This window comes from Sander lucioperca, chromosome 15 (genome assembly GCF_008315115.2).
Source record: "Sander lucioperca isolate FBNREF2018 chromosome 15, SLUC_FBN_1.2, whole genome shotgun sequence".
NCBI lineage: Eukaryota > Metazoa > Chordata > Actinopteri > Perciformes > Percidae > Sander > Sander lucioperca.
In genome coordinates this window covers 9,956,931-9,975,708 of record NC_050187.1, presented here as the reverse complement: position 1 = coordinate 9,975,708, position 18,778 = coordinate 9,956,931, and the positions used below count along the sequence as shown (strand labels likewise).

Genomic DNA, 18,778 nt, shown 5'->3' with positions numbered 1-18,778 from the left:
AAGAACAGATGCAGAGAGAGAGGACAATTTTACCCCCCCCCCCCACCCCTCCTTACCTTCTGGGAGATGGGGATGTGGAGGGTTGCCAGGTTAATGTACTTGACCCAATGAAAGCTCAGAGCAGAGCCTATGAAAACCTTCTTCCAGGGAGGCCAGGAGCCGGCCTGATTTATGGCCTCTTTGCTGAATGGAGTTCAGTACTTGGACCGCGGCGGAGGCATCGACAACAGCAGCTTTAACTCTCCCTCCCTTTACACAGAGCAGTGAAGCCCGGCCCCAGACACGCCTCGCAGCTCACTGCTGAGCCACTGCTTCATCTACAGTTGGCTCACGTGCAGCCGGGGCTCCGCTCCTCCATTTTGGGGAGTGGAGATTTCTAGCACAACGTTATATAATTTCAAATGGTGACAGTGACTGTAGGGATGAAAAGGATGGGAACAGACATGGGAAAGTAGTTAAAAGAATGGATGGTCCATTTATTCACACAGAGTGACAACTATGTTAGTATTGTCTGACCTATTTAGCCTATTCTCTAACAGCTGGATGGAAAATGGTAATGTGGGTTAAGTGCCCTGCCCAAGACTGTGTAACCCCCCGGCTAATGCCATATTTCACAAAGTGGATAAGAGTGCATAGTTTTACTTTGTAAAAACTACAACTGGCCCAGCCAACTGGACGCAATCTCTTTTTATTTCCTCATCAAACCAGCAGAGTGATTCCTATTTGTGTGCATATACCACTGGGTGTACTCTATGTGTGAAGGAGCTGTGTAGGAAGGCTATACACTGAATAACACACTGAGCTCTGACGAAGAATCTGATCTGTGAATAGCCCTCTGCCTGAGGGCCATCATCTAAAATACAGATTATACAGTTAGTTGGAAGCGTTCCCATTTTGTGTCTTTCAGCACTTTATTTTCATTGTCAGGAAAAAGTATTCCTGTAAATACCATTTTTTTGAAGTTCAATCAAAATAAAAACTTAAAAATAGTGTGTCTCTGTCATTGAATTGCATAGATCTTCTTTGAATGATTGTGTTGTTTTAGCTTTAGATTTTGTACAGTAGCACCCAAAGTAGAAGACAGCAATGGTTCTGTCTGGTTGAAAATCAGATATTATAAATGCAAACAATGTAGTTAAAATTCATATTTTGACTTTCAGTGTCAACTCTTGTTTATTCATGCAGTCTAGATTTTCTCGACTCAAAATTTTATTTTTTATATTTTTTAAATTTAAAAATCCTTTGTTAGAGTCAAACTAAAAATAGTATTTTCTCAAGGTGGACATGTAGGCAAACATCCCAGCATGCACCATGGCCCCAAACTCATGCACAAGTCTAACGTTATGTGTGTTTCTGCAGTGTTCCTGGTGTTGTGTTTTACAACATTTCCACTGTTCCACTACAATGCTATTGTTGTAATACAGTTATAGAGTGACTGTGGTTAGCCCATGAGTGATGTTGTGTGCATGGTTAATGACATGGTACCCAATGAAATATTGGTTGATGGTAAAAGTTCACTCTGTTAAAATGTTCAAGTGTATTTTGTCAGACATGAAAAGCTCATGTTGCTCAAGGTGAGGGGAAAAATACAATATTGTACTACTGTATTTGATAAGCTAGCAACCATTAAAATGAAGAAAAAAAGTTTATTACAGTTTTAAAAAAGAATTCAAAATGTGTTTTAGCTATGAGTTATGTTGACCCAACTTGCAAATATTTAATGTGAATAATTACTTTTCAAAGTTGAGCCAAGGTGGAAGTGTTTTCAGAATACTTGACAGTGTTCTATTATTCAGCACATGTATTGGCAGCAGAGTGTGTAACGGCTTGTTTGCACTGCTCTATGAGCAGCATTCCCCAGGCTCTCCTGTGGTTGTTAATCTATATGGCTGTAGCAAGGTAAAAGAAAAAGTGCAATTCACGCAGACCTTGCAAAAGACTGACTTAAATCATACTTAAAGTGACTGATGGGCACTATACCTTGAAAACTGAATCTCAATGAGATTTGACTTTATGATAAAAGACAGACCATTGTGGGTTATGGTATTCACCGGCTAATTCTTTTCTTCTTTTGGCAGCGCAATCCGCATCAGTCGGAAGGGATGGCATATGCTTCTCAACTTCTGTTTCCACACGGCTCTGACCTTTGCTGTGTTTGCCGGCGGCATCAATCGAATCAAATACCCCATCATCTGTCAAGCAGTAAGTGCATTCCCTTTTCATTCATCCAGTTGTCAAAGCTTTTCTGAAAATTGATTATGAATGTAGAGCCCCGAGTGCAGTATGTGGACGTATAGTAATGCAGCTTTATGTGTATTTCATGCTTCAGCTGCATGTATGGTCTAGTCACTCTTTTAGTAAAGAGGTGACACAATGAGCCCCGTCATTAATGCACTCACTCTATCTCTCTGTTGTCTGTGTCCACTTTTGTTGCCTGAGGTTAGTGGTAAGCAATATAGCTCAAATGTTATATCATTTCTGTGGACATTTTGGAAAGAAGAATTAGAATTACATACAAATATGTTTTTTCCAGGGAAGTTTAACATTGCAGTTACCACTTCACTGCTCATTAAATTACATTTTCCACAGGTATTGTTACATTTTTATTTTTCATGCACACTCAGGGATTAAACAGTGACTTTGGGATTAAACAGTGGTCATACTCATCCACAGCAAAAATCTGTGACGTCACTCATTGGTTTGTGGACGGCCGTTTTGAAGCCTCGAGTTTGGCAATGGTGTGACGATTTTTGACGAGAGGGTGGAACTGGGGAGGATGAGCCAAGCCAGTGTTGTTTATGGTTGCAATGGCGCTGCGCTGCGCTACGCTAAACGCTAGAAAGGGAAAGTTGCTGATTTTCAACCCTTCTGAAGCCAGTCATCCAGTGGAGATTTACCGGCGGGTAAAGGCCATGCATCTGCATGTATGGCAGTACAGAAAATCGGCAAACTTTCCCTTTAATTACAAGCTAACGCTAGCGGTAGCTAGCTAGCTTGGTTGGCATAACGCTGAACAAGACATTTTTAGGCAAACAAATGTTTCAATCAACTTTGATGAAGTGAAAACACACAGTGTGAGGGTTACACTTTAAGATGAAACCAGAGACAACACCCAATAACAAGTTCAGGTCTATTTTAATGTGCCCAGTGCCATGGTTATCATTGCTAAGCCTCTGTCCTGATTGACAGGCCGGTGTATTGCCACGCCCCTAAAGCATCCCCTGCTTTATCGTCTGTTTCAAAATAAATGGGACCATAACTTTCTAAATGAACATCATGCTGTATTGAAGAAGACTTGAAAGTAGCGATTGACACCATAAACTCGTTAGGAAAATGTTTATTGAGGTAATAAATCAAGGCAGAAGTAGGGTCATTTTCCCATAGACTTCTATAGAAACTGACTTCTTTATGGAGCAAGTGGAGTCACCCCCTGCTGGAAAATAGATATTATCCAGGTTTAAGGCACTTCCACTTTCCGAAGCTTCATCTATTATTGTTTCAGTCTATCGTAGGTGGTGTTTTTCCAACACTACTGGTTTATTACTAAATACTTGCAAAACTAATGGCATTCCCATCAGCTGTACTTTGTGTGTACCGGCTTATTGGCAAATGTCAGCATGCTAACACGCTAAACTAAGAACGTGAACATGGTAAACATTGTAACTGCTAATCATCAGCATGTTTGCATTGTCATTGTGAGCATTAACTAACATGAGCATCCGCCCACATTGGTTTTCAGCTCAAAGCACCGCTGTGCTTATAGAGCCGTTAGCGTGTTAACGTTAGCGTCTGAATGTTCATTCTGTTGTCTTTCATTTGGTCACAGATTAGTTTTACTTTCACTTCCATCAGGCATTATCTCTCTGCTGACATGAATGAGTGCAGCTTGTAAAGGAGTACTCGCACTTGTTTTCGAATGCTTTGTACATAATGAGAAATGTTCAACCTTTAGCCTGCAAAATATGAATAGACCAAGGGGATAAAATACAATACACAAAAAAATACACAATACCATCTAGGACTGTGTGAGATGATGCATATAGGGAAGCCAGCCCCACCTTGTGATGCAGCAGTGTGTCCCTGCAGTTGGACTTTCTGACCCTTTGGTGGCTCCATCCAGGGACGTCGTTAGGCCTATTTTAGGGGTGCTGAAGCTACCCCAAAATGTTCCTAAGCCCCCCCAAATAATAACAAGAAAAATAATATATATATTCTATTTTTTTTACAGTGCACTCTGTATCACTCACAAGGCCTACTTTGAATCAATCTTCCTTCACCATGTATCTGTTTGAGTCGTCATGCACTGCAGTCTGTCTGTTTTATTTATATTTCACGAACTGTCAGCTGAGAAAAGGCAGAGACGGAGGCTCAATGAGCCCACGTGCACGTAACGGTATGTGGACTAGCAAGGTAGAGAGTGACTGAAGAGAGAAGAGCGCCTGGCGGCATTAAAGCAAAGCAGTAAATCGGTGAAATAAAACGTTTTCGCAGATTTATCACTCGAAATGCAACTGCAGCAAGCATCTCGCTATCGCTAACGTTATCCAAATTCATATTTAGGAACAACAAATAATTTATCCAGCTACAAAAAAGCCGGAAAGTCGAAAGTTAGACAGAAGTACAAAGAGTTGATGGCTATGAAGATGATACACCGTCCCGTCTCGTCTCATTGGTGTCTTTCTTTGGTCTGAACTTGCTACTGCACACACAGTGAGTGATACAGAGTGAAATTGTAAGTTGTTGTTAATGACTTTTACTTGCTTAACTTTAGCTACGTTTACTTGAGGCAAAGATAAAGCGATATTTTAGCTGGCTATGGTAAACAATAGTCTAGCTAGAGTGAATGAGTGAAATACAAGAAATAAATAACTAACCTAGTTAGCTATCTGAAGTTCTCTATTCTTTGCCATTAATATAGCATGCTATCTCTATAGTATTAAAAACAATATCAGTCCCCACAGAATGTTGTCACTGAAAACTAAATTTCATAGTGTCAATGTTAATGCTATTGTACCGTTATATGTAATCCTTCAGTTTTTTGAGCAGATGGATACTAGAAGATATTTTGAGAGAGAGAGAGAGAGAGAGAGAGAGAGAGAGAGAGAGAGAAGCAGGAGTTTGGCAGGGCAGCTGATTCTGAGGGAAATGGCTTGATTGAGGTCAGTAACGTTAGTGGTCTGCAGCAATGGTTCTCAAAGTGTGGTCCAGGGACCCTCAGGGGTCCTTGAGGGGGTTCCCCAGCAAAAAGTGAAATAACTTATTTTCACTATAATTCCGTCCATAATTAACACAATGTTTTATAGATTAATATATAGACTCATTAATAGACTTCCTGTAATAAAACATCTAAAAGCAAAAATCCTAGCAGATGGGGACCCTTGGACAAAATCTAATCAAATGAGCATGCATGCATACATACATACATACATACATACATACATACATACATACATATATACATATATATCAGTCCCTCCAGGAATTTGCGATATCGCGATCACAACAATTCATGTGAATTTAACCAATCACTGTGAATTTGGTGCGACTCGCAATTTTGACCAATCGCAGCAAATTCACAGAAACGTTTACCAATAACCAGAGTTTCCCGCGACTTCAACCAATCACAGCAGTCCTACGTGCCAGACTTAGCGTCAGCATGTGACTCTGACGCGCGCACACACACTCAAACCGGAGATGAGACGTACACAATGACCTACATTGAGGACAGCTACGCTCGTTATTGTAAGTGCAATGATAAGTTAAAGTCCAATAAGTACTTTATCAAACCGTATAAATGTGTGTCCCAGGCCAGGTTAGGAAATTAACTAACAATGTAAAGATCAACAAGCCACTGACACATATGTTCAGATTTGATTAATTCAATAAATTATAATTTTTTGTCTTAAATCCACCAGCCATTTTCATATTATACCAACATTTGCAGAATCCTGAGCCTTTTTATAGAGTAGAGTATAGAGTAGTTTTATTCTCCCCGAAACAAGTTTATTTTTTTATTTTTAAAGAAGTATACAAAAAAATCCAAACTTTTTTTTTTGCAATTTTCAGTCTCTCGCAGTTTCATTGCAACAAGAATACCAAAGACATCGCAACTTTTATCACAATCTTTTACAAAAGCTCCCGCAAAATCAGGCATTTTGTTGACATGACACTGATTCAACTACTCTACCATGCAGTAACAGTAATAAGTGTAATGAAATAGTCTTATTTTGACCTGCAACTTATCTAATAGAGAGAGGAATTAGGTATGGTATTAACTTTATCACACATTTACACGAGCAGATGCATAGCATTTAAGTCATAGCCTACAGAATAACTCAGCAAGAGCACAGTCTGGCCTATGTACATTCCCCCCATGCAGCTTTGATGTATCTAAAAGCTAACATTAGAATAACGTTTGTAAGTAAGATTTTGCAAGGGAAAATTTTGCATAGCCTGGGGGCTAAGCCCTCCCTGTCAATCAATCCTAGTGACGTCCCTGGCTCTATCTATGAATGAGTGACCGAGTTCTGTGGAGGGATGTGGAGATTTGGGATGTCAGGATAGATTTGGAAACAAGTCGGAGAAAAACTTTCTTGCCTACTGGCACCTCACTATTTTACTTTGCTATATATATATTAAGTAGTGGTGTCACAATTTTGATTTTAAATTAATCAAAATGAGCAGTCAATTTCAACTATAGAAATCAAAAGCAGGATAGGCAATTCCCACAGTATTCTTTCTCTCTTCACCCCCGCTTACTTAAACTGTTGTTGTAATGTTCCCTTCTGCTATCTAGTGGCTCTTCTTGTGGCATTGCCGTCACTGCCAAAAAGAAAATGTTTAAGTCGAAAATCGAATCGTGGCCTTAAAATCAAAAATCAAATCAAATCGTGGATTTGAAGAATCGTGACACCCATAATATCAAGAATGCAGGCGAACAAGGAGTAAGGCCTTATATGAAATTATAATTCATAAAGTAAATAGAGATTGTATATAACATTGTAAAGGAACTTGTTATATGGCCATTGCAGTGTATTGGTGATGGAAATAGTTAAAACCATGTCGAGATAAGAGGTGGTGTCAAAAAGAGAGGAAGCAAGCATATGAAATGTAATAGATTTCTTGTTTGGAAAGCCATATGCTCCTGACGGACTTGCTTTCCAGTTGATCGATAGCTGGACCTGTTCAGGTTGTGAGCATGAAACATTAGCTGGAGCAGAGCATTCTCCACTGTCAGTCCACCTCAGCAGGGGTGCATTTACCGTATGTAGCTGCAAAAAGATTGATTTACAGTTGATTTCTACTTTCCGCTCAAAGTTTCAACTGCCTTCACTGACTCTCTTTTCTCTAACAATGGGCCTTGTTCGCTCCCTTTATTGTGAGCTGCAGGAGGTTTGGGACTCAGTTGTCACAAGCACTTTAGGTGGCCCCTGGTTCTACAGTGTGAAGACTCCACCTCTACATGCTGAGATGCAGAGCTTCATATTTCATGCCTGAGCTGCCTAGCATGAGGCTCGGTGACAGGGAAGCCTGTAAGAAGTCACCATTCGTGTCACAGCCGTCGAGTCTTCCTTTACAGCTGGAACTGACACAAAACGGCTGCTGTTTGTGATAAAATGCAGCGTCCCTCACTCACCTGCTTCTTGCTGTTTAACATCACGTCAATAACTTTACCATGTATGGTAAAAATTTGACTCTTCACTCTGCTGACATGTCATGTTGAGGATGGGGTTCATATACTCTAAATACTCTGCACACCAAAATGCAGTCTTAATAGTGTACAGTATTGATACTGTACATGATCACCATATCCTAATGAGGCATACTTTGTTGAGGGTTAATTAAGTTGTAGCTCGTGCCGGACCAATACATTGGCAGTCCTATATTAAAGCTAGAGTAGGCAGTTGATTTTTGGCGTAAAGAAATTATAATAATATTTCATCATATTGCAATTCAAGTGGTCTGAGAGAAAGCTAGACCTCTGCATCTTCTCCTTGGCTCTGCATTCAGGCTTAAGTAGATCTAGCCATCATGGGAGGCTTTGGCCAATCACAGCGCATTTCAGAAAGAGAGAGCGTTCCTATTGGGTGTTCTACAAATGCAGTTGCACATTCACGTACCTTTTGGTGAAAGTTCTGCTTACTGTGGCCAAAGGCTCAGGGCTGCATCTAATTCAAGGCTAAACTATTAGATAGGAGGGACATTATTGTCTTCCATTCATATACTGTACATGAGAATGAAATTGTGCTGGGGTTAGCCTTTAGCCTTGCACGAACACTGGCTCTTTTGCCGGTGTTTACGTTTCCTCTCACACACCCCCGGCGTCTCCTTGTTCGGATGGCAGCAGCCTGCTATGAGGACCAGAGGCTGGAGCCGTGGCGCCGCCTACTACTGCTTTTCGAACGATGACACGAGTAATTAAAATAAGCATTGACACTTTCACATAGTGTGTACACCAGAGAATACTAACACGCTTATTTTCCAACTGCAACATGTCCTGCTCAGTACAAATCAGATTGTTGGGAACCTTATCAAAGTTGGGGCGTCTTTTGCTTCCATAATGTAATGTATTCCAGAGTGAGACTGAATATGTAGGCATGGTATTCAATCAAAAAATTGGGTATGGCTTTGTGAATACAGAGCGATACAGTGCTGTGGGGAGATATGGAGGTGTAGAGGACAGTAGAGGCCTCCAACCACACCTCCCTCTCTCCCTCACCCACGTTCGATCAATATGCAGAGGACAAGGAAAAAATGATTAAATTAAACCTTAACCACAATCCTTCAGGAAATGTAAGTGCGAGTGTTTGTCAACTGCATCCACCTCTGACCCATGACATCGCTTTTAGCAACTACGACCGACATACTAACAAATAATGGGCTGGATTAGTTTATCGCCCCAAATCACGTTTGATTGGATATATTTAGGTACGCGCACCTCCAAAACCTTCAATCATTTCATTTATTTGGCCACTTGGAGGATGCCGAAACACAACTTTGATATAACATCGAGCCACAGCCTTCCACTGCATTTATCCATCAATGCAGTTGTAAATTTGAATCAATTGTTAATGGATGGATTTTGGTTTTTAACAACATGGAAACCGAAAAGTTGTTCTTTTAAAATGCTTACTACTATAATCTATAAAGCATTAATACATGCTGTATTACCTATAAATACATCCATAAGTTACAACTGATAAACCCTTATTATAAAGTAAATGTTACTGAAGTCTACTTAAGCATTACGCCTCCTGTCCAGCAGTGCGAGCAGGTGTTGTTGACAATGACATGTGACTGAGTTGGCCCTACTGTTGCTCTTTAACTTATTTAGCAGTCGTTCATTTATCTAATTTTATCCCGGGGCCTTTGACTGTTTCTTGCTGCTCCTCCTCTGTGCAGATGTGGGCAGGAGCCCAGATTGTCTGCTGTTCCACTGGAGATGGAGGCCGGCCCCACCAGACACAATTTGGGATAATTACAGGACCGCTGGAGGAGATGTGTGTTCGCACGACAACGCACATATACGCATATTGAAATGCACACACTCATACGAGCAACGCCTGCTGAGTTCTCTCCCCAATCATCCCACCTCCCCCACACACACACCCCCTTCCCTCCTCCCAGGAGGACACATAAGTACATGCTCTCCCTCTGACAGAGGGAACTTCAAGGAGCTCTGAAACTAGCTTTGGCAGTACTAGCAGCACTTCAAGCATGCACTCCCCACCCACCCAACCCTCCACCCCTCACCCTCCTCCCGTACCATCTCCACCTGCATCCTGTACTCATCTTCCTGCTCTCTATCTGTATGCCACAATTCAGTGTTGCGCCGTCTCCCCGCCCACTCTGGCACCGCCGCTAAGCAGCATCCAACGTCTTTACGGTCTCAGAGTCAAAGTCATCTCTGATATCTATTTCCATCGTTTCTTTCCAACAAGGCTCGTTTTGTCATTGATTTGAGCAACACCCCAGCTGTCACGCTACATCTTCTGTTTGCTTGTATTAAGCAGCAGAACAACATACAGTATATCCTTGTTTCACCTTGCTTTACCTCATCTTACCTTAGACCATCAAATTTGGATTGGGTTGGACATCTCAGTTGATTGTTAAGTAAGCGTGACCAGCGTTAAATAACCTATTAATTTAGCGAAGAACTTGGCTAAGGATGTGACCTAGATCTGAGGTTACATCCAACTGTCAGCTTAAAGATGCTGTACAGAGGATTTCCTCATTAGTGTGCCACTGTGAAATTAGTTGCGACAGCAAATCCTGACAAAAGAAAGGCTCTAGACATTACAATATCTGCAGTGATTTGCTTTGTACTTCCATTGGGTCCAATTTGAGTGTTCCTGAGCTCATTTCCCCACGTGTAAAATGCTTATGGTAGACTGGTTACTTATGCATCAAAGACGTAGGGTGCCGACATAATGAATATGCCCATAGTAGACAGCTTAGAGGGACCTTTCAATTTAGCTCTGTAGCATTCGCTAAAATTGTTAAAACAATTCACCTAACAGTGTTATTTTTAAAGAAAATGCATAAGGGTGCCATTCTAAATCAACTGTAGAAATACTGAGGTATAAAGCTTTGCAGAAAATTATGTCCGTAAAATCAGCTACACACGCCGATAAGTGAATGATCAAGTGAGCTAGTCACTGTTTGAATAGCAACATGTTAGGTAAACGCTGGGTGTATTGATACTGCAGAAAGACACTGAGTAAGCTAGCTTTAGCATGGTTTTCATTTTGTTTTAGTGACCTCACATGTATGCAAAATACAGATTTACTTTACAGCTTTCACAATTTCACGAGTCTAAATCAAACTACTTTTTTTTTATGGGTGTGCAGTTTGATCAACATCTGCATCTTGGACACCCATCCTAGGTGATGACAGAGGGAGTTTGAGGTGACAAAGCATTTTCGTTCGTTGGGTAGGTATTCGATTTTCAATTTTGGGATTTCAATATTCGTTTTTTTGTTTTGCTTTTTCTTTCAATACTGTAATAAAATTGCAACAGATTCAGCTTTTGGAGAAATGCAACCCCATGCTGCAGTGGCCAATCATGTAACCGGCGATCAGACTTGTCAGTCGGGTTTTGAGGCTGTGTGAGAGTCCCGTATAGGAAACGGGAAACATTACTGCCTCTATTGCTGCCACAAGAAAGTTTTGAAACACCAAACACAAGCACTGAACTGCCCAGGAGTTTGTGTAGCAGTTGACTGTTTCCTCAGTCCCTCGTCTCTTTTCTTTCTCTCTTACTCCATGAAAGTGCGGTTGGAAATGTCGATAAACACTTTGACGCCCCAATTGCCGCCACCAACGAAGCTTCGAATAGAATAATAAAGCACAAAAATGGTATTCGGGACAGCCCTAGAAAATGTTCACAGGTTGGTTTCAGCACATAAACAAATAGCCCGGGTGGTAGTTCCTCTGATGACACTAGTGTCTGACTGGCATTAACTCCTCCTGGGATGGCAGGCTGCTGTTGTTGTTGGATTTCCCATTTGTTGTCCTTGGTGGATAATCTGGTTGTGGGTTTGGCATCACTAACTGGTTGCTCACTAGTCTGAGATCAGTTGGTGTGCCCATCATTGGATTTTGTAGTGGAGTTGTATTGACTGTCTGTGGTCTCATGCAGGGTTGTTGTAACACGGGGCCATGTTGGAAATAAGTGTTTTCACTCTAATATGTCAAGGTAAGGGGGAAATGCCAGCTGGTGAATTGAGAAGACTTGCCTGTACTGTAAATGGCCAGTTTCTGCCACGTAGTCAAGACCTCATCTGCCACTGTCACAGTAACTTAGAGTGGGGTTTGTTAACCTGGGCATTGTTGCCTCTGAAGGCTCATCTTGCTTGAGAATGTCCAAAACCTAGGGCTGGTTACGGAATTCAATACGTTTTAGGCACCGACTGAATTGCCTCTTTAGTATAGAGTATCCAAAAATGCCTCGTTATTCAATACCAAATTTCCATACCTAAGGAGTAAATCTCATCAGCGTCAGTGAGCCAATAAGCATGCAGCATGCTTCTACCAAGATCTAATAATGCGGGTGATTGGCTGTCTAACGTTACACATCATAGAGACATTCAGGAAAATCTACGTTATGGACAGAGACAGGTCTCACGTAGTAGGAGCTGAAAAAATAAATAAATAATAAAATAATGTGTAAAATTGTTATTGAAAAAAGTATCGTTCAGGAACCGGTATTGAAGTCACGGTATTGGTATCGGTACCGGTATCACGGTATTTTTTTTAACAATACCTAGCCATACCAAAACCTGACTTAAAGTCAATCTAAATGAATATAAGGAACTCATACATGGGACACTGAAAGTGTACTTATTCACGCCTCAGAAGTGCATCTAAAGTCTGATAAATGTAGTTTAATGTGATGTAGTTCTATGCATGTCAACTAGTGTGCAGACTGCAATTTTGTGATCTGTAATATATATTTTTTTAAAAACTGCCAGATGGACAACATGGCTGTATTGCTTTATTTATGCTAATTCAATTTGACTTCCTACATCAGAGGTTTAGTTCTTGTTTTTGTTTTCTTCAGGAAGTTGAAACCTAATCCGCCAACTCTGATCAATGTGTGCACCCCTACCTTTACAACCTCTGTTAGTTTGAGAACCCCCTTCCTCTCTCCTTATTTCCATATTACAAACACTTCCTTTGTGTATGTTCTTGGCACTAATGAAGCTCGGAAGCTTGCGGACTCTGCAGCAGTGATTGACTTCCCACCCGCTCTTTCTCTCTCTGCTCTCCATAACCAGCTCAAGGACTCTTCCAATTAGCATCTGGGGTGCTTTTCATCATGCTAAAGTGTCTCCTCGCTTCCCTCACTCAAGTCTCTTCCCCACGTTTAGCTCTTCCCAGTGAGGACGTGAGACAGAGATTTGAGATGCGAGGACAAAGGAGCTGCCAAAAGAGAAATCCTCTGTTCTTAAGCGACGTGACATGATAAAAGACTGCATAGGATACACCTGTTTCCTCGCTCCAAGCTTCTCCAGAAGTGAAAGGTCACATAAAGACTATTTGTTTTAGAAGACAATAAGATGGGAAAAAACTGCACCAATATGGCAACACTATTAGAGACATCAAGAATTAGAAGGCAATTTGGACTGATTTTGTGTTTGAGAAATTTTGCATGTACCGATGATACATTTGATTTGAATGTGTATTGCATTGTCTATTACTTTTATTTATTTTTACATATAATTCCTCTGTCTATGCACCTCTGGTATTGCCTTTTTGTGTATGTACATACTGGCGATGTACATATGTTCTTTAAAGAAAAAAAAAAAAAAAGAAGTGAAAGGTCACCGGAGGAGAGAGGATGCGAGGAAGCATAAGTTAGCATAATGAAAAGCACTCCCAGACCCTAGTGCACTAGCCCCTAGCCCCTCGGCCTAACAGACTGGAGAGAAGCCATTTGATTGGGTGTCTCAGGTTTGTCAGTGAGTATGTTTACACTAATATTCCACTATAATACAGAATATGACAATATTCCGAATTTGATACAGGTCATGTAAACAGCATATTCTGTTTGGATATTCCAAATAAGGCCTTTTATTTTGAATTCAGCATTTTCCGATTAAGATGTGTGGGATGTGCTATAATTAGTCGGGTTTTAGAAGCGTTCTTTGGACATGTATACAGCGCATTCGGAATATGCGTCTCAATCAGGGTTTTTACCATAGTTTGCGAGAGTTTAATGCCTCTTGCCTGTTCACGGCTTACGGTCAGTTCTGTGTATGTTGTGGTTGTCAAAAGTTTGCAAGGCTGCAGTAGAGATGCATGGCCAAAAGAAAAGCCCACATCTCTGGTCGGAAGGAGAGACACACCTATTTATGAACATGACAAGACTTGGATAACAACAGGTTTTTGGTTATGTGCAAAAATGACTGTTTTCAAGAAGGCGGTTGCAGAAATGAAACAAAGAGGCTGTGTCGAACAACTCCACCACTGATAGAAAACTTTGAAAAACTCCTAATCCTATCCTGTCCGTTTTACACGACTGCATATAAAGAGGAATATTAGTGGACTTCCCTTTTATTAGCCATGTAAACAGCTTAGTCGGAATATTGTGCTTTTTCGGAATAACGGCAAAAAATGTAATATTATGTGCATGTAAACGTAGTAAGTGCCTTAATGAACAGGCTGACTAGCATTTTAATTTTCTCTCTCCTCTCTTTTTTTGTAACTCTCATCTCTCCACTCTTTCTATGAGCTGGAAAAGCCTTTAAACAAAGTTAGATCAGTTCCCCTGTTCAAACATTATTCATGAATATTAAATCGAGGAAGAGCGGAGATATGTATACAGTGCATTTTGGAAAACAATCACGCGCTGATGGTTGTCAACGTGACTATCATTTATATTCTGATTTGTTATTCACAGTGCACTCCTCGTGTCCTCTAACTCAACTGATAAGGAGCTGCTCAGTATCCAGCAGTAGAACCTCACCGTATCCCAAACAACCTTGATGATTCAATAGCACTTTTTGAACCTGCCTTTCCATTCTTGTATCATTGTCTTTTAGTCAAGACAAAGCAGTCAGGTCTTGAAGGAAAACGTCTATGGAGACAGCCTTGGAGTGACATTCAGTGGTGGAATGTAACTAAGTACATTTACTGTACTTAAAGTTCCAATATGTAATATATTTACTGTAATAAATTCAAAAATGACCCCAATGCGTCATCAGATATTAAAGATGCAGTAGGTAAGACTTATAAAACTAACTTTCTGTCATATTTGCTGAAACTGACCCTATGTTCCAGTAGAACTACATAAAGTCCAGCTTCTCTGGCACCACCTACAGCCTGTAGTGCGATTTGCAAAAATCCACAGCTCCCTGTTTATTTACACCAATCAGGTCCAAGGGGGTGTCTAACTGCGTGTCATGTCAACGCTCATGCACACACATTCATTTTACCTTGTGGGGGGAGGGGCTTAGAAGACCGTTTGGCCTCTAGCAGAAAGGGGGGGAGGGACTGAGAAGTTGTTGATGTTCAAATTCTTTGGCTCAGTCCTGGATCTTGACAATTCTACATACAGCACCTTTAAGGAAACATGCTAAGTTGAAATACTATCTTTTCTGACAACAATGCTAATGCCAGTATTTTCGCCTAATGAAATTTCCGTTCCGTGACGGAATTTCAGTTTGTGTTTTGGCCTGTGTGTTGTTATCAACTGCCCAGTTTGACAGCCAGGCTGGGTTGCCAGATATACCTGTAAAGCCAGCGCGCAATAGCTATAACATTAGTACAGCCATGAAAGCAGCAAACAAACAAACAGGATCAACGGAGATAGATTCTACCCGACCTAAAAAAACAGCATGTTTATAACAGTTGCGTGACCAGAGACGTAACAAACCCCGGGTAAATATTGGAGATGTATTTGAAAGATGGAGACAACTTAGAGCCCAAGGACACAGAGTTGGCTAATTACCCCCTGAGCAGGTAAGCATTAGCTTCAGGCTAATTTATCACGGCTACAAGGGACGGACATTTTATGTCATTTCAACATTTGTGTACTCACATTGAATTATATAGTTACCCGAGCAGTACCCGAGTTGGTTACTCGCAAATACAATTGAGACACAGCCAGTGAAGTGATCCCTACTGGTCCTGGCTAACGCAGCCACGCTAACCCTGCTAACGTTACGGGAGGACCAGGCAAGCGGGCCATGGCTGTTAACAACGTGTAAAGCCATGGCGTGTAAAGTTAGCGGCCGTAGCCGACAACGGTGAGTTATTTTAAGCTAAGAGAGGGGGGCTGTAAATCTGGAAGAGAGGACCGTGAGTTTGCAGTGTGTTTAGCGATTCTTGCCGTAATTCTTAGCCAATAAAGTGTGTTCAGTCGGGTGGAGAGGACGGCAAGGTAGTGTTATTTTCTAGCTGTTCTCACTGTAATTCTATGCCTAGTAAGAGTGTCTGTCCGTCGGGTGGAGTGGACGACGAGGTTGTTGTGTTTTTAGCGGTTCCTAATGTAATTCTAAGCCTAGGAAGTGTGTCTGTCTGTCGGGTGGAGAGGACAGCGAGGTTGTGGTGTTTTTAGTGGTTCCTAACGTAATTCTAAGCCGAAAAAAAGTGTGTCATCTAACGTTAGCTACTCCGCTGTGCTGTGAAGTAATGTCTAGCTATGTGAGACAAGCGTCTAGCAACACTGTTGTGGGTGCTCCTTCAGCGCGCTTTGGAGGAGGGTCTGGCAAAGCGAAACTATGGATGCTGCAGTCTCAGCCTGGCAACCTCCATGAACTTTGAGTCTGCAGAGGAGGGGGCGGGGGAGACGACTCTCTCCAGTATTTTGAATTGTACTGTAGTAACTATTTTAAACACAGAACTATTTGGATCATTTCCAGTCTCTAAAATGTGAGGATCTTTCTGCATTGAGAACTTTTTATACTTTAAGTTCATTTTCCTGATGATACTTACATACATTTACTTAATTCTTAATGCAGCACTTTTATCTTGTAACAGTGTGATATTAGTACTTTTACTTAAGTAAAGGATCTAAATACTTCTTCCACCACTGGTGACATTGGTGATGTTTTTGAGAAATGAGTGGCAGCTGTGAACATCTTTTTCTTTGAGTTACAGGAATATAATCAAGTCTGACATTTTTCCAGGGAGACATACTGCACAGTGTATAGAAGCAAAAGTTCAGAGAAGTCAAATAAATAACTTGATGTGCCCTCTTTCCCCCTGTGTCAGGTCGGGGTCGTGCTGCACTACTCCTCTCTGTCGACCATGCTGTGGCTCGGGGTGACGGCCAGGAACATTTACAAACAGGTGACGAAGAAGCCTCCGCAGAGCCAAGATGGTGACCCGCCTCCCCCCCCTAAACAGCCCCCCCTGTTGAGGTAAGCACAAAATGTCCTCGCAACCCTCCTTAACCCTGACTGCCTCAAGACAGAAAAGTTAATACACAGCTCTGTACAGTGCTCTGTGTGTGTGTGTGTGTGTGTGTGTGTGTGTGTGTGTGTGTGTGTGTGTGTGTGTGTGTGTGTGTGTGTGTGCATATGTATTTTTGAACATTCCTTTGTTGTACATGTCACAAGCCAAAAAAGATCTTTAACGATGCATCGTATTTGATATTCTTGTTTTATGTAAAATCTTAACCTAAAAAAATGTAGTGGAGTAAAAAGTAAAATATTTGCCTCCTAAATTTTGTGAAGTAGAAGTATAAAGTCACATTACATGGAAACACAAATGCAAGTACAAATGCCTCTAAACTGTACTTATATATAGTGCTTGAGTAAATGTACTTATTCACTTTCCACCGCAGATGTTTGCCATGGAAATATGGATCAGTTTCTCTTATTTTTAGTTGCAAATCTTAAAATAAGTGTGGTTTAAGTGAAGTGTATTGAGTCATGTGTGTGTTAATTTGTCCTAGTCTCATCTTTCGTGTGCAGACGTGTGTGTATCAAAGTATTTGAGCGTATGCATAGTTTGTGTATTTTTTTTTTTAGGGGTTTGCTGGCTCATGTTTCCTTTAGACGGCAACAATAGCTTAGATGAGTTATTGCATTGTTTATCTGCACAGACAACCACAGCTAGTTTGCATTCTGTCAAGCATCTGGCTTTGTTCACTCTGTAGCGACATAACTGTCAGGTCTTCCTTTTTGAACCGTTTTGGCTCTCCTTGTGGATTTCTCCCACATTTACTCTTGTTAGGAAAATAAATTTTTAATCTGAGTCACTGTCAGCCGTGAGAAAAGAAGTTTAGTTTTTGAACGGTAATGACTCAGTTAATGTGAAAATGAGTCTGAGAAATGCCAGAGATTAGAGGAGCCGAGTTAATTCCTTTTAATTAGTGAAATTTATGATCTGAGGCCTATTTAGCTCAGACTCACCTGTTAAAGGTGATATTCAAGCAGCAAACTGCTGCTTAGCACCAATAACTCTGACAGAGAGAGTTTATAAGACAATTGGTCCAAAACTCAGCTGCCCGTATTATCACCAGAACCCCAACAACTGAACACGTTACTCCACTCCTTAAACAACTGCACTGGCTCCCTGTCCAATACCGTATTGACTTTAAGATTCTTCTTCTCACCTTCAAAGCCCTCCATAATCTCGCTCCTCCATACCTCTCTGAACTCCTTCAGCCCTACACTCCATCCCGAACACTCCGATCCTCCTCTTCCTCACTGCTTTCCACTCCTTCTGCCCGCCTGTCCACAATGGGGTTGAGAGCCTTCAGCTATTCTGCTCCTAGCCTTTGGAACTCCCTCCATCCATACCTTAGAGTCTCTACCCACCTTTAAAACCTCCCTCAAAATCCACCTTTTCCAAAAGGCCTACCCCACATGACTTCACTCTCCATCAAAATAATGGATAGATTGCTTTATTTTCGTTTTCTATCTCAATCTTTTAAATGTGTTTTGTTTTAATTTAATTATATTTGCCTTTTTAACTGTATTTTGCTTGTTTTAACTGTAAGGTGTCCTTGAGTGCTATGAAAGACGCCCATAAGTAAAATGTATTATTATTATTATTTTTATTATTGACGACGAGCATCCGTCTTAAGGTTTCTGTTTAACATCTTTGATCAGTCAATTAACTTAATACGAGTTTAGTATAAATGTCTTTATTATAAATTCCTTTCCTCACTGAGCTTGTCATGGTCATTCAACTATTTTTGGATTCTCATGAAATTTAATAAAAAAACAACAACAATGTAACTAAAGCAACGGTTGGTCAGAGGGTCGACGACGTTTCATATACGGGATTGTTCCGGTGCCGCCACAGGTTCCGCCGGATGTCC

The 18,778-nt window shown here is 41.0% G+C and overlaps 1 protein-coding gene across 1 annotated transcript in view; it reads left to right on the top strand.

The window, feature by feature from the left end:
• Nucleotides 1-18,778, top strand: part of LOC116039357 (adhesion G protein-coupled receptor A3) — a 204,280-nt gene that overhangs the window by 174,758 nt on the left and 10,744 nt on the right. Inside the window, exons 16-17 of the mRNA XM_031284117.2 lie at nt 2,079-2,202; nt 16,720-16,868. Coding sequence (XP_031139977.1) covers nt 2,079-2,202; nt 16,720-16,868 — 273 coding nt within the window. The remainder of the gene's footprint in view (nt 1-2,078; nt 2,203-16,719; nt 16,869-18,778) is intronic.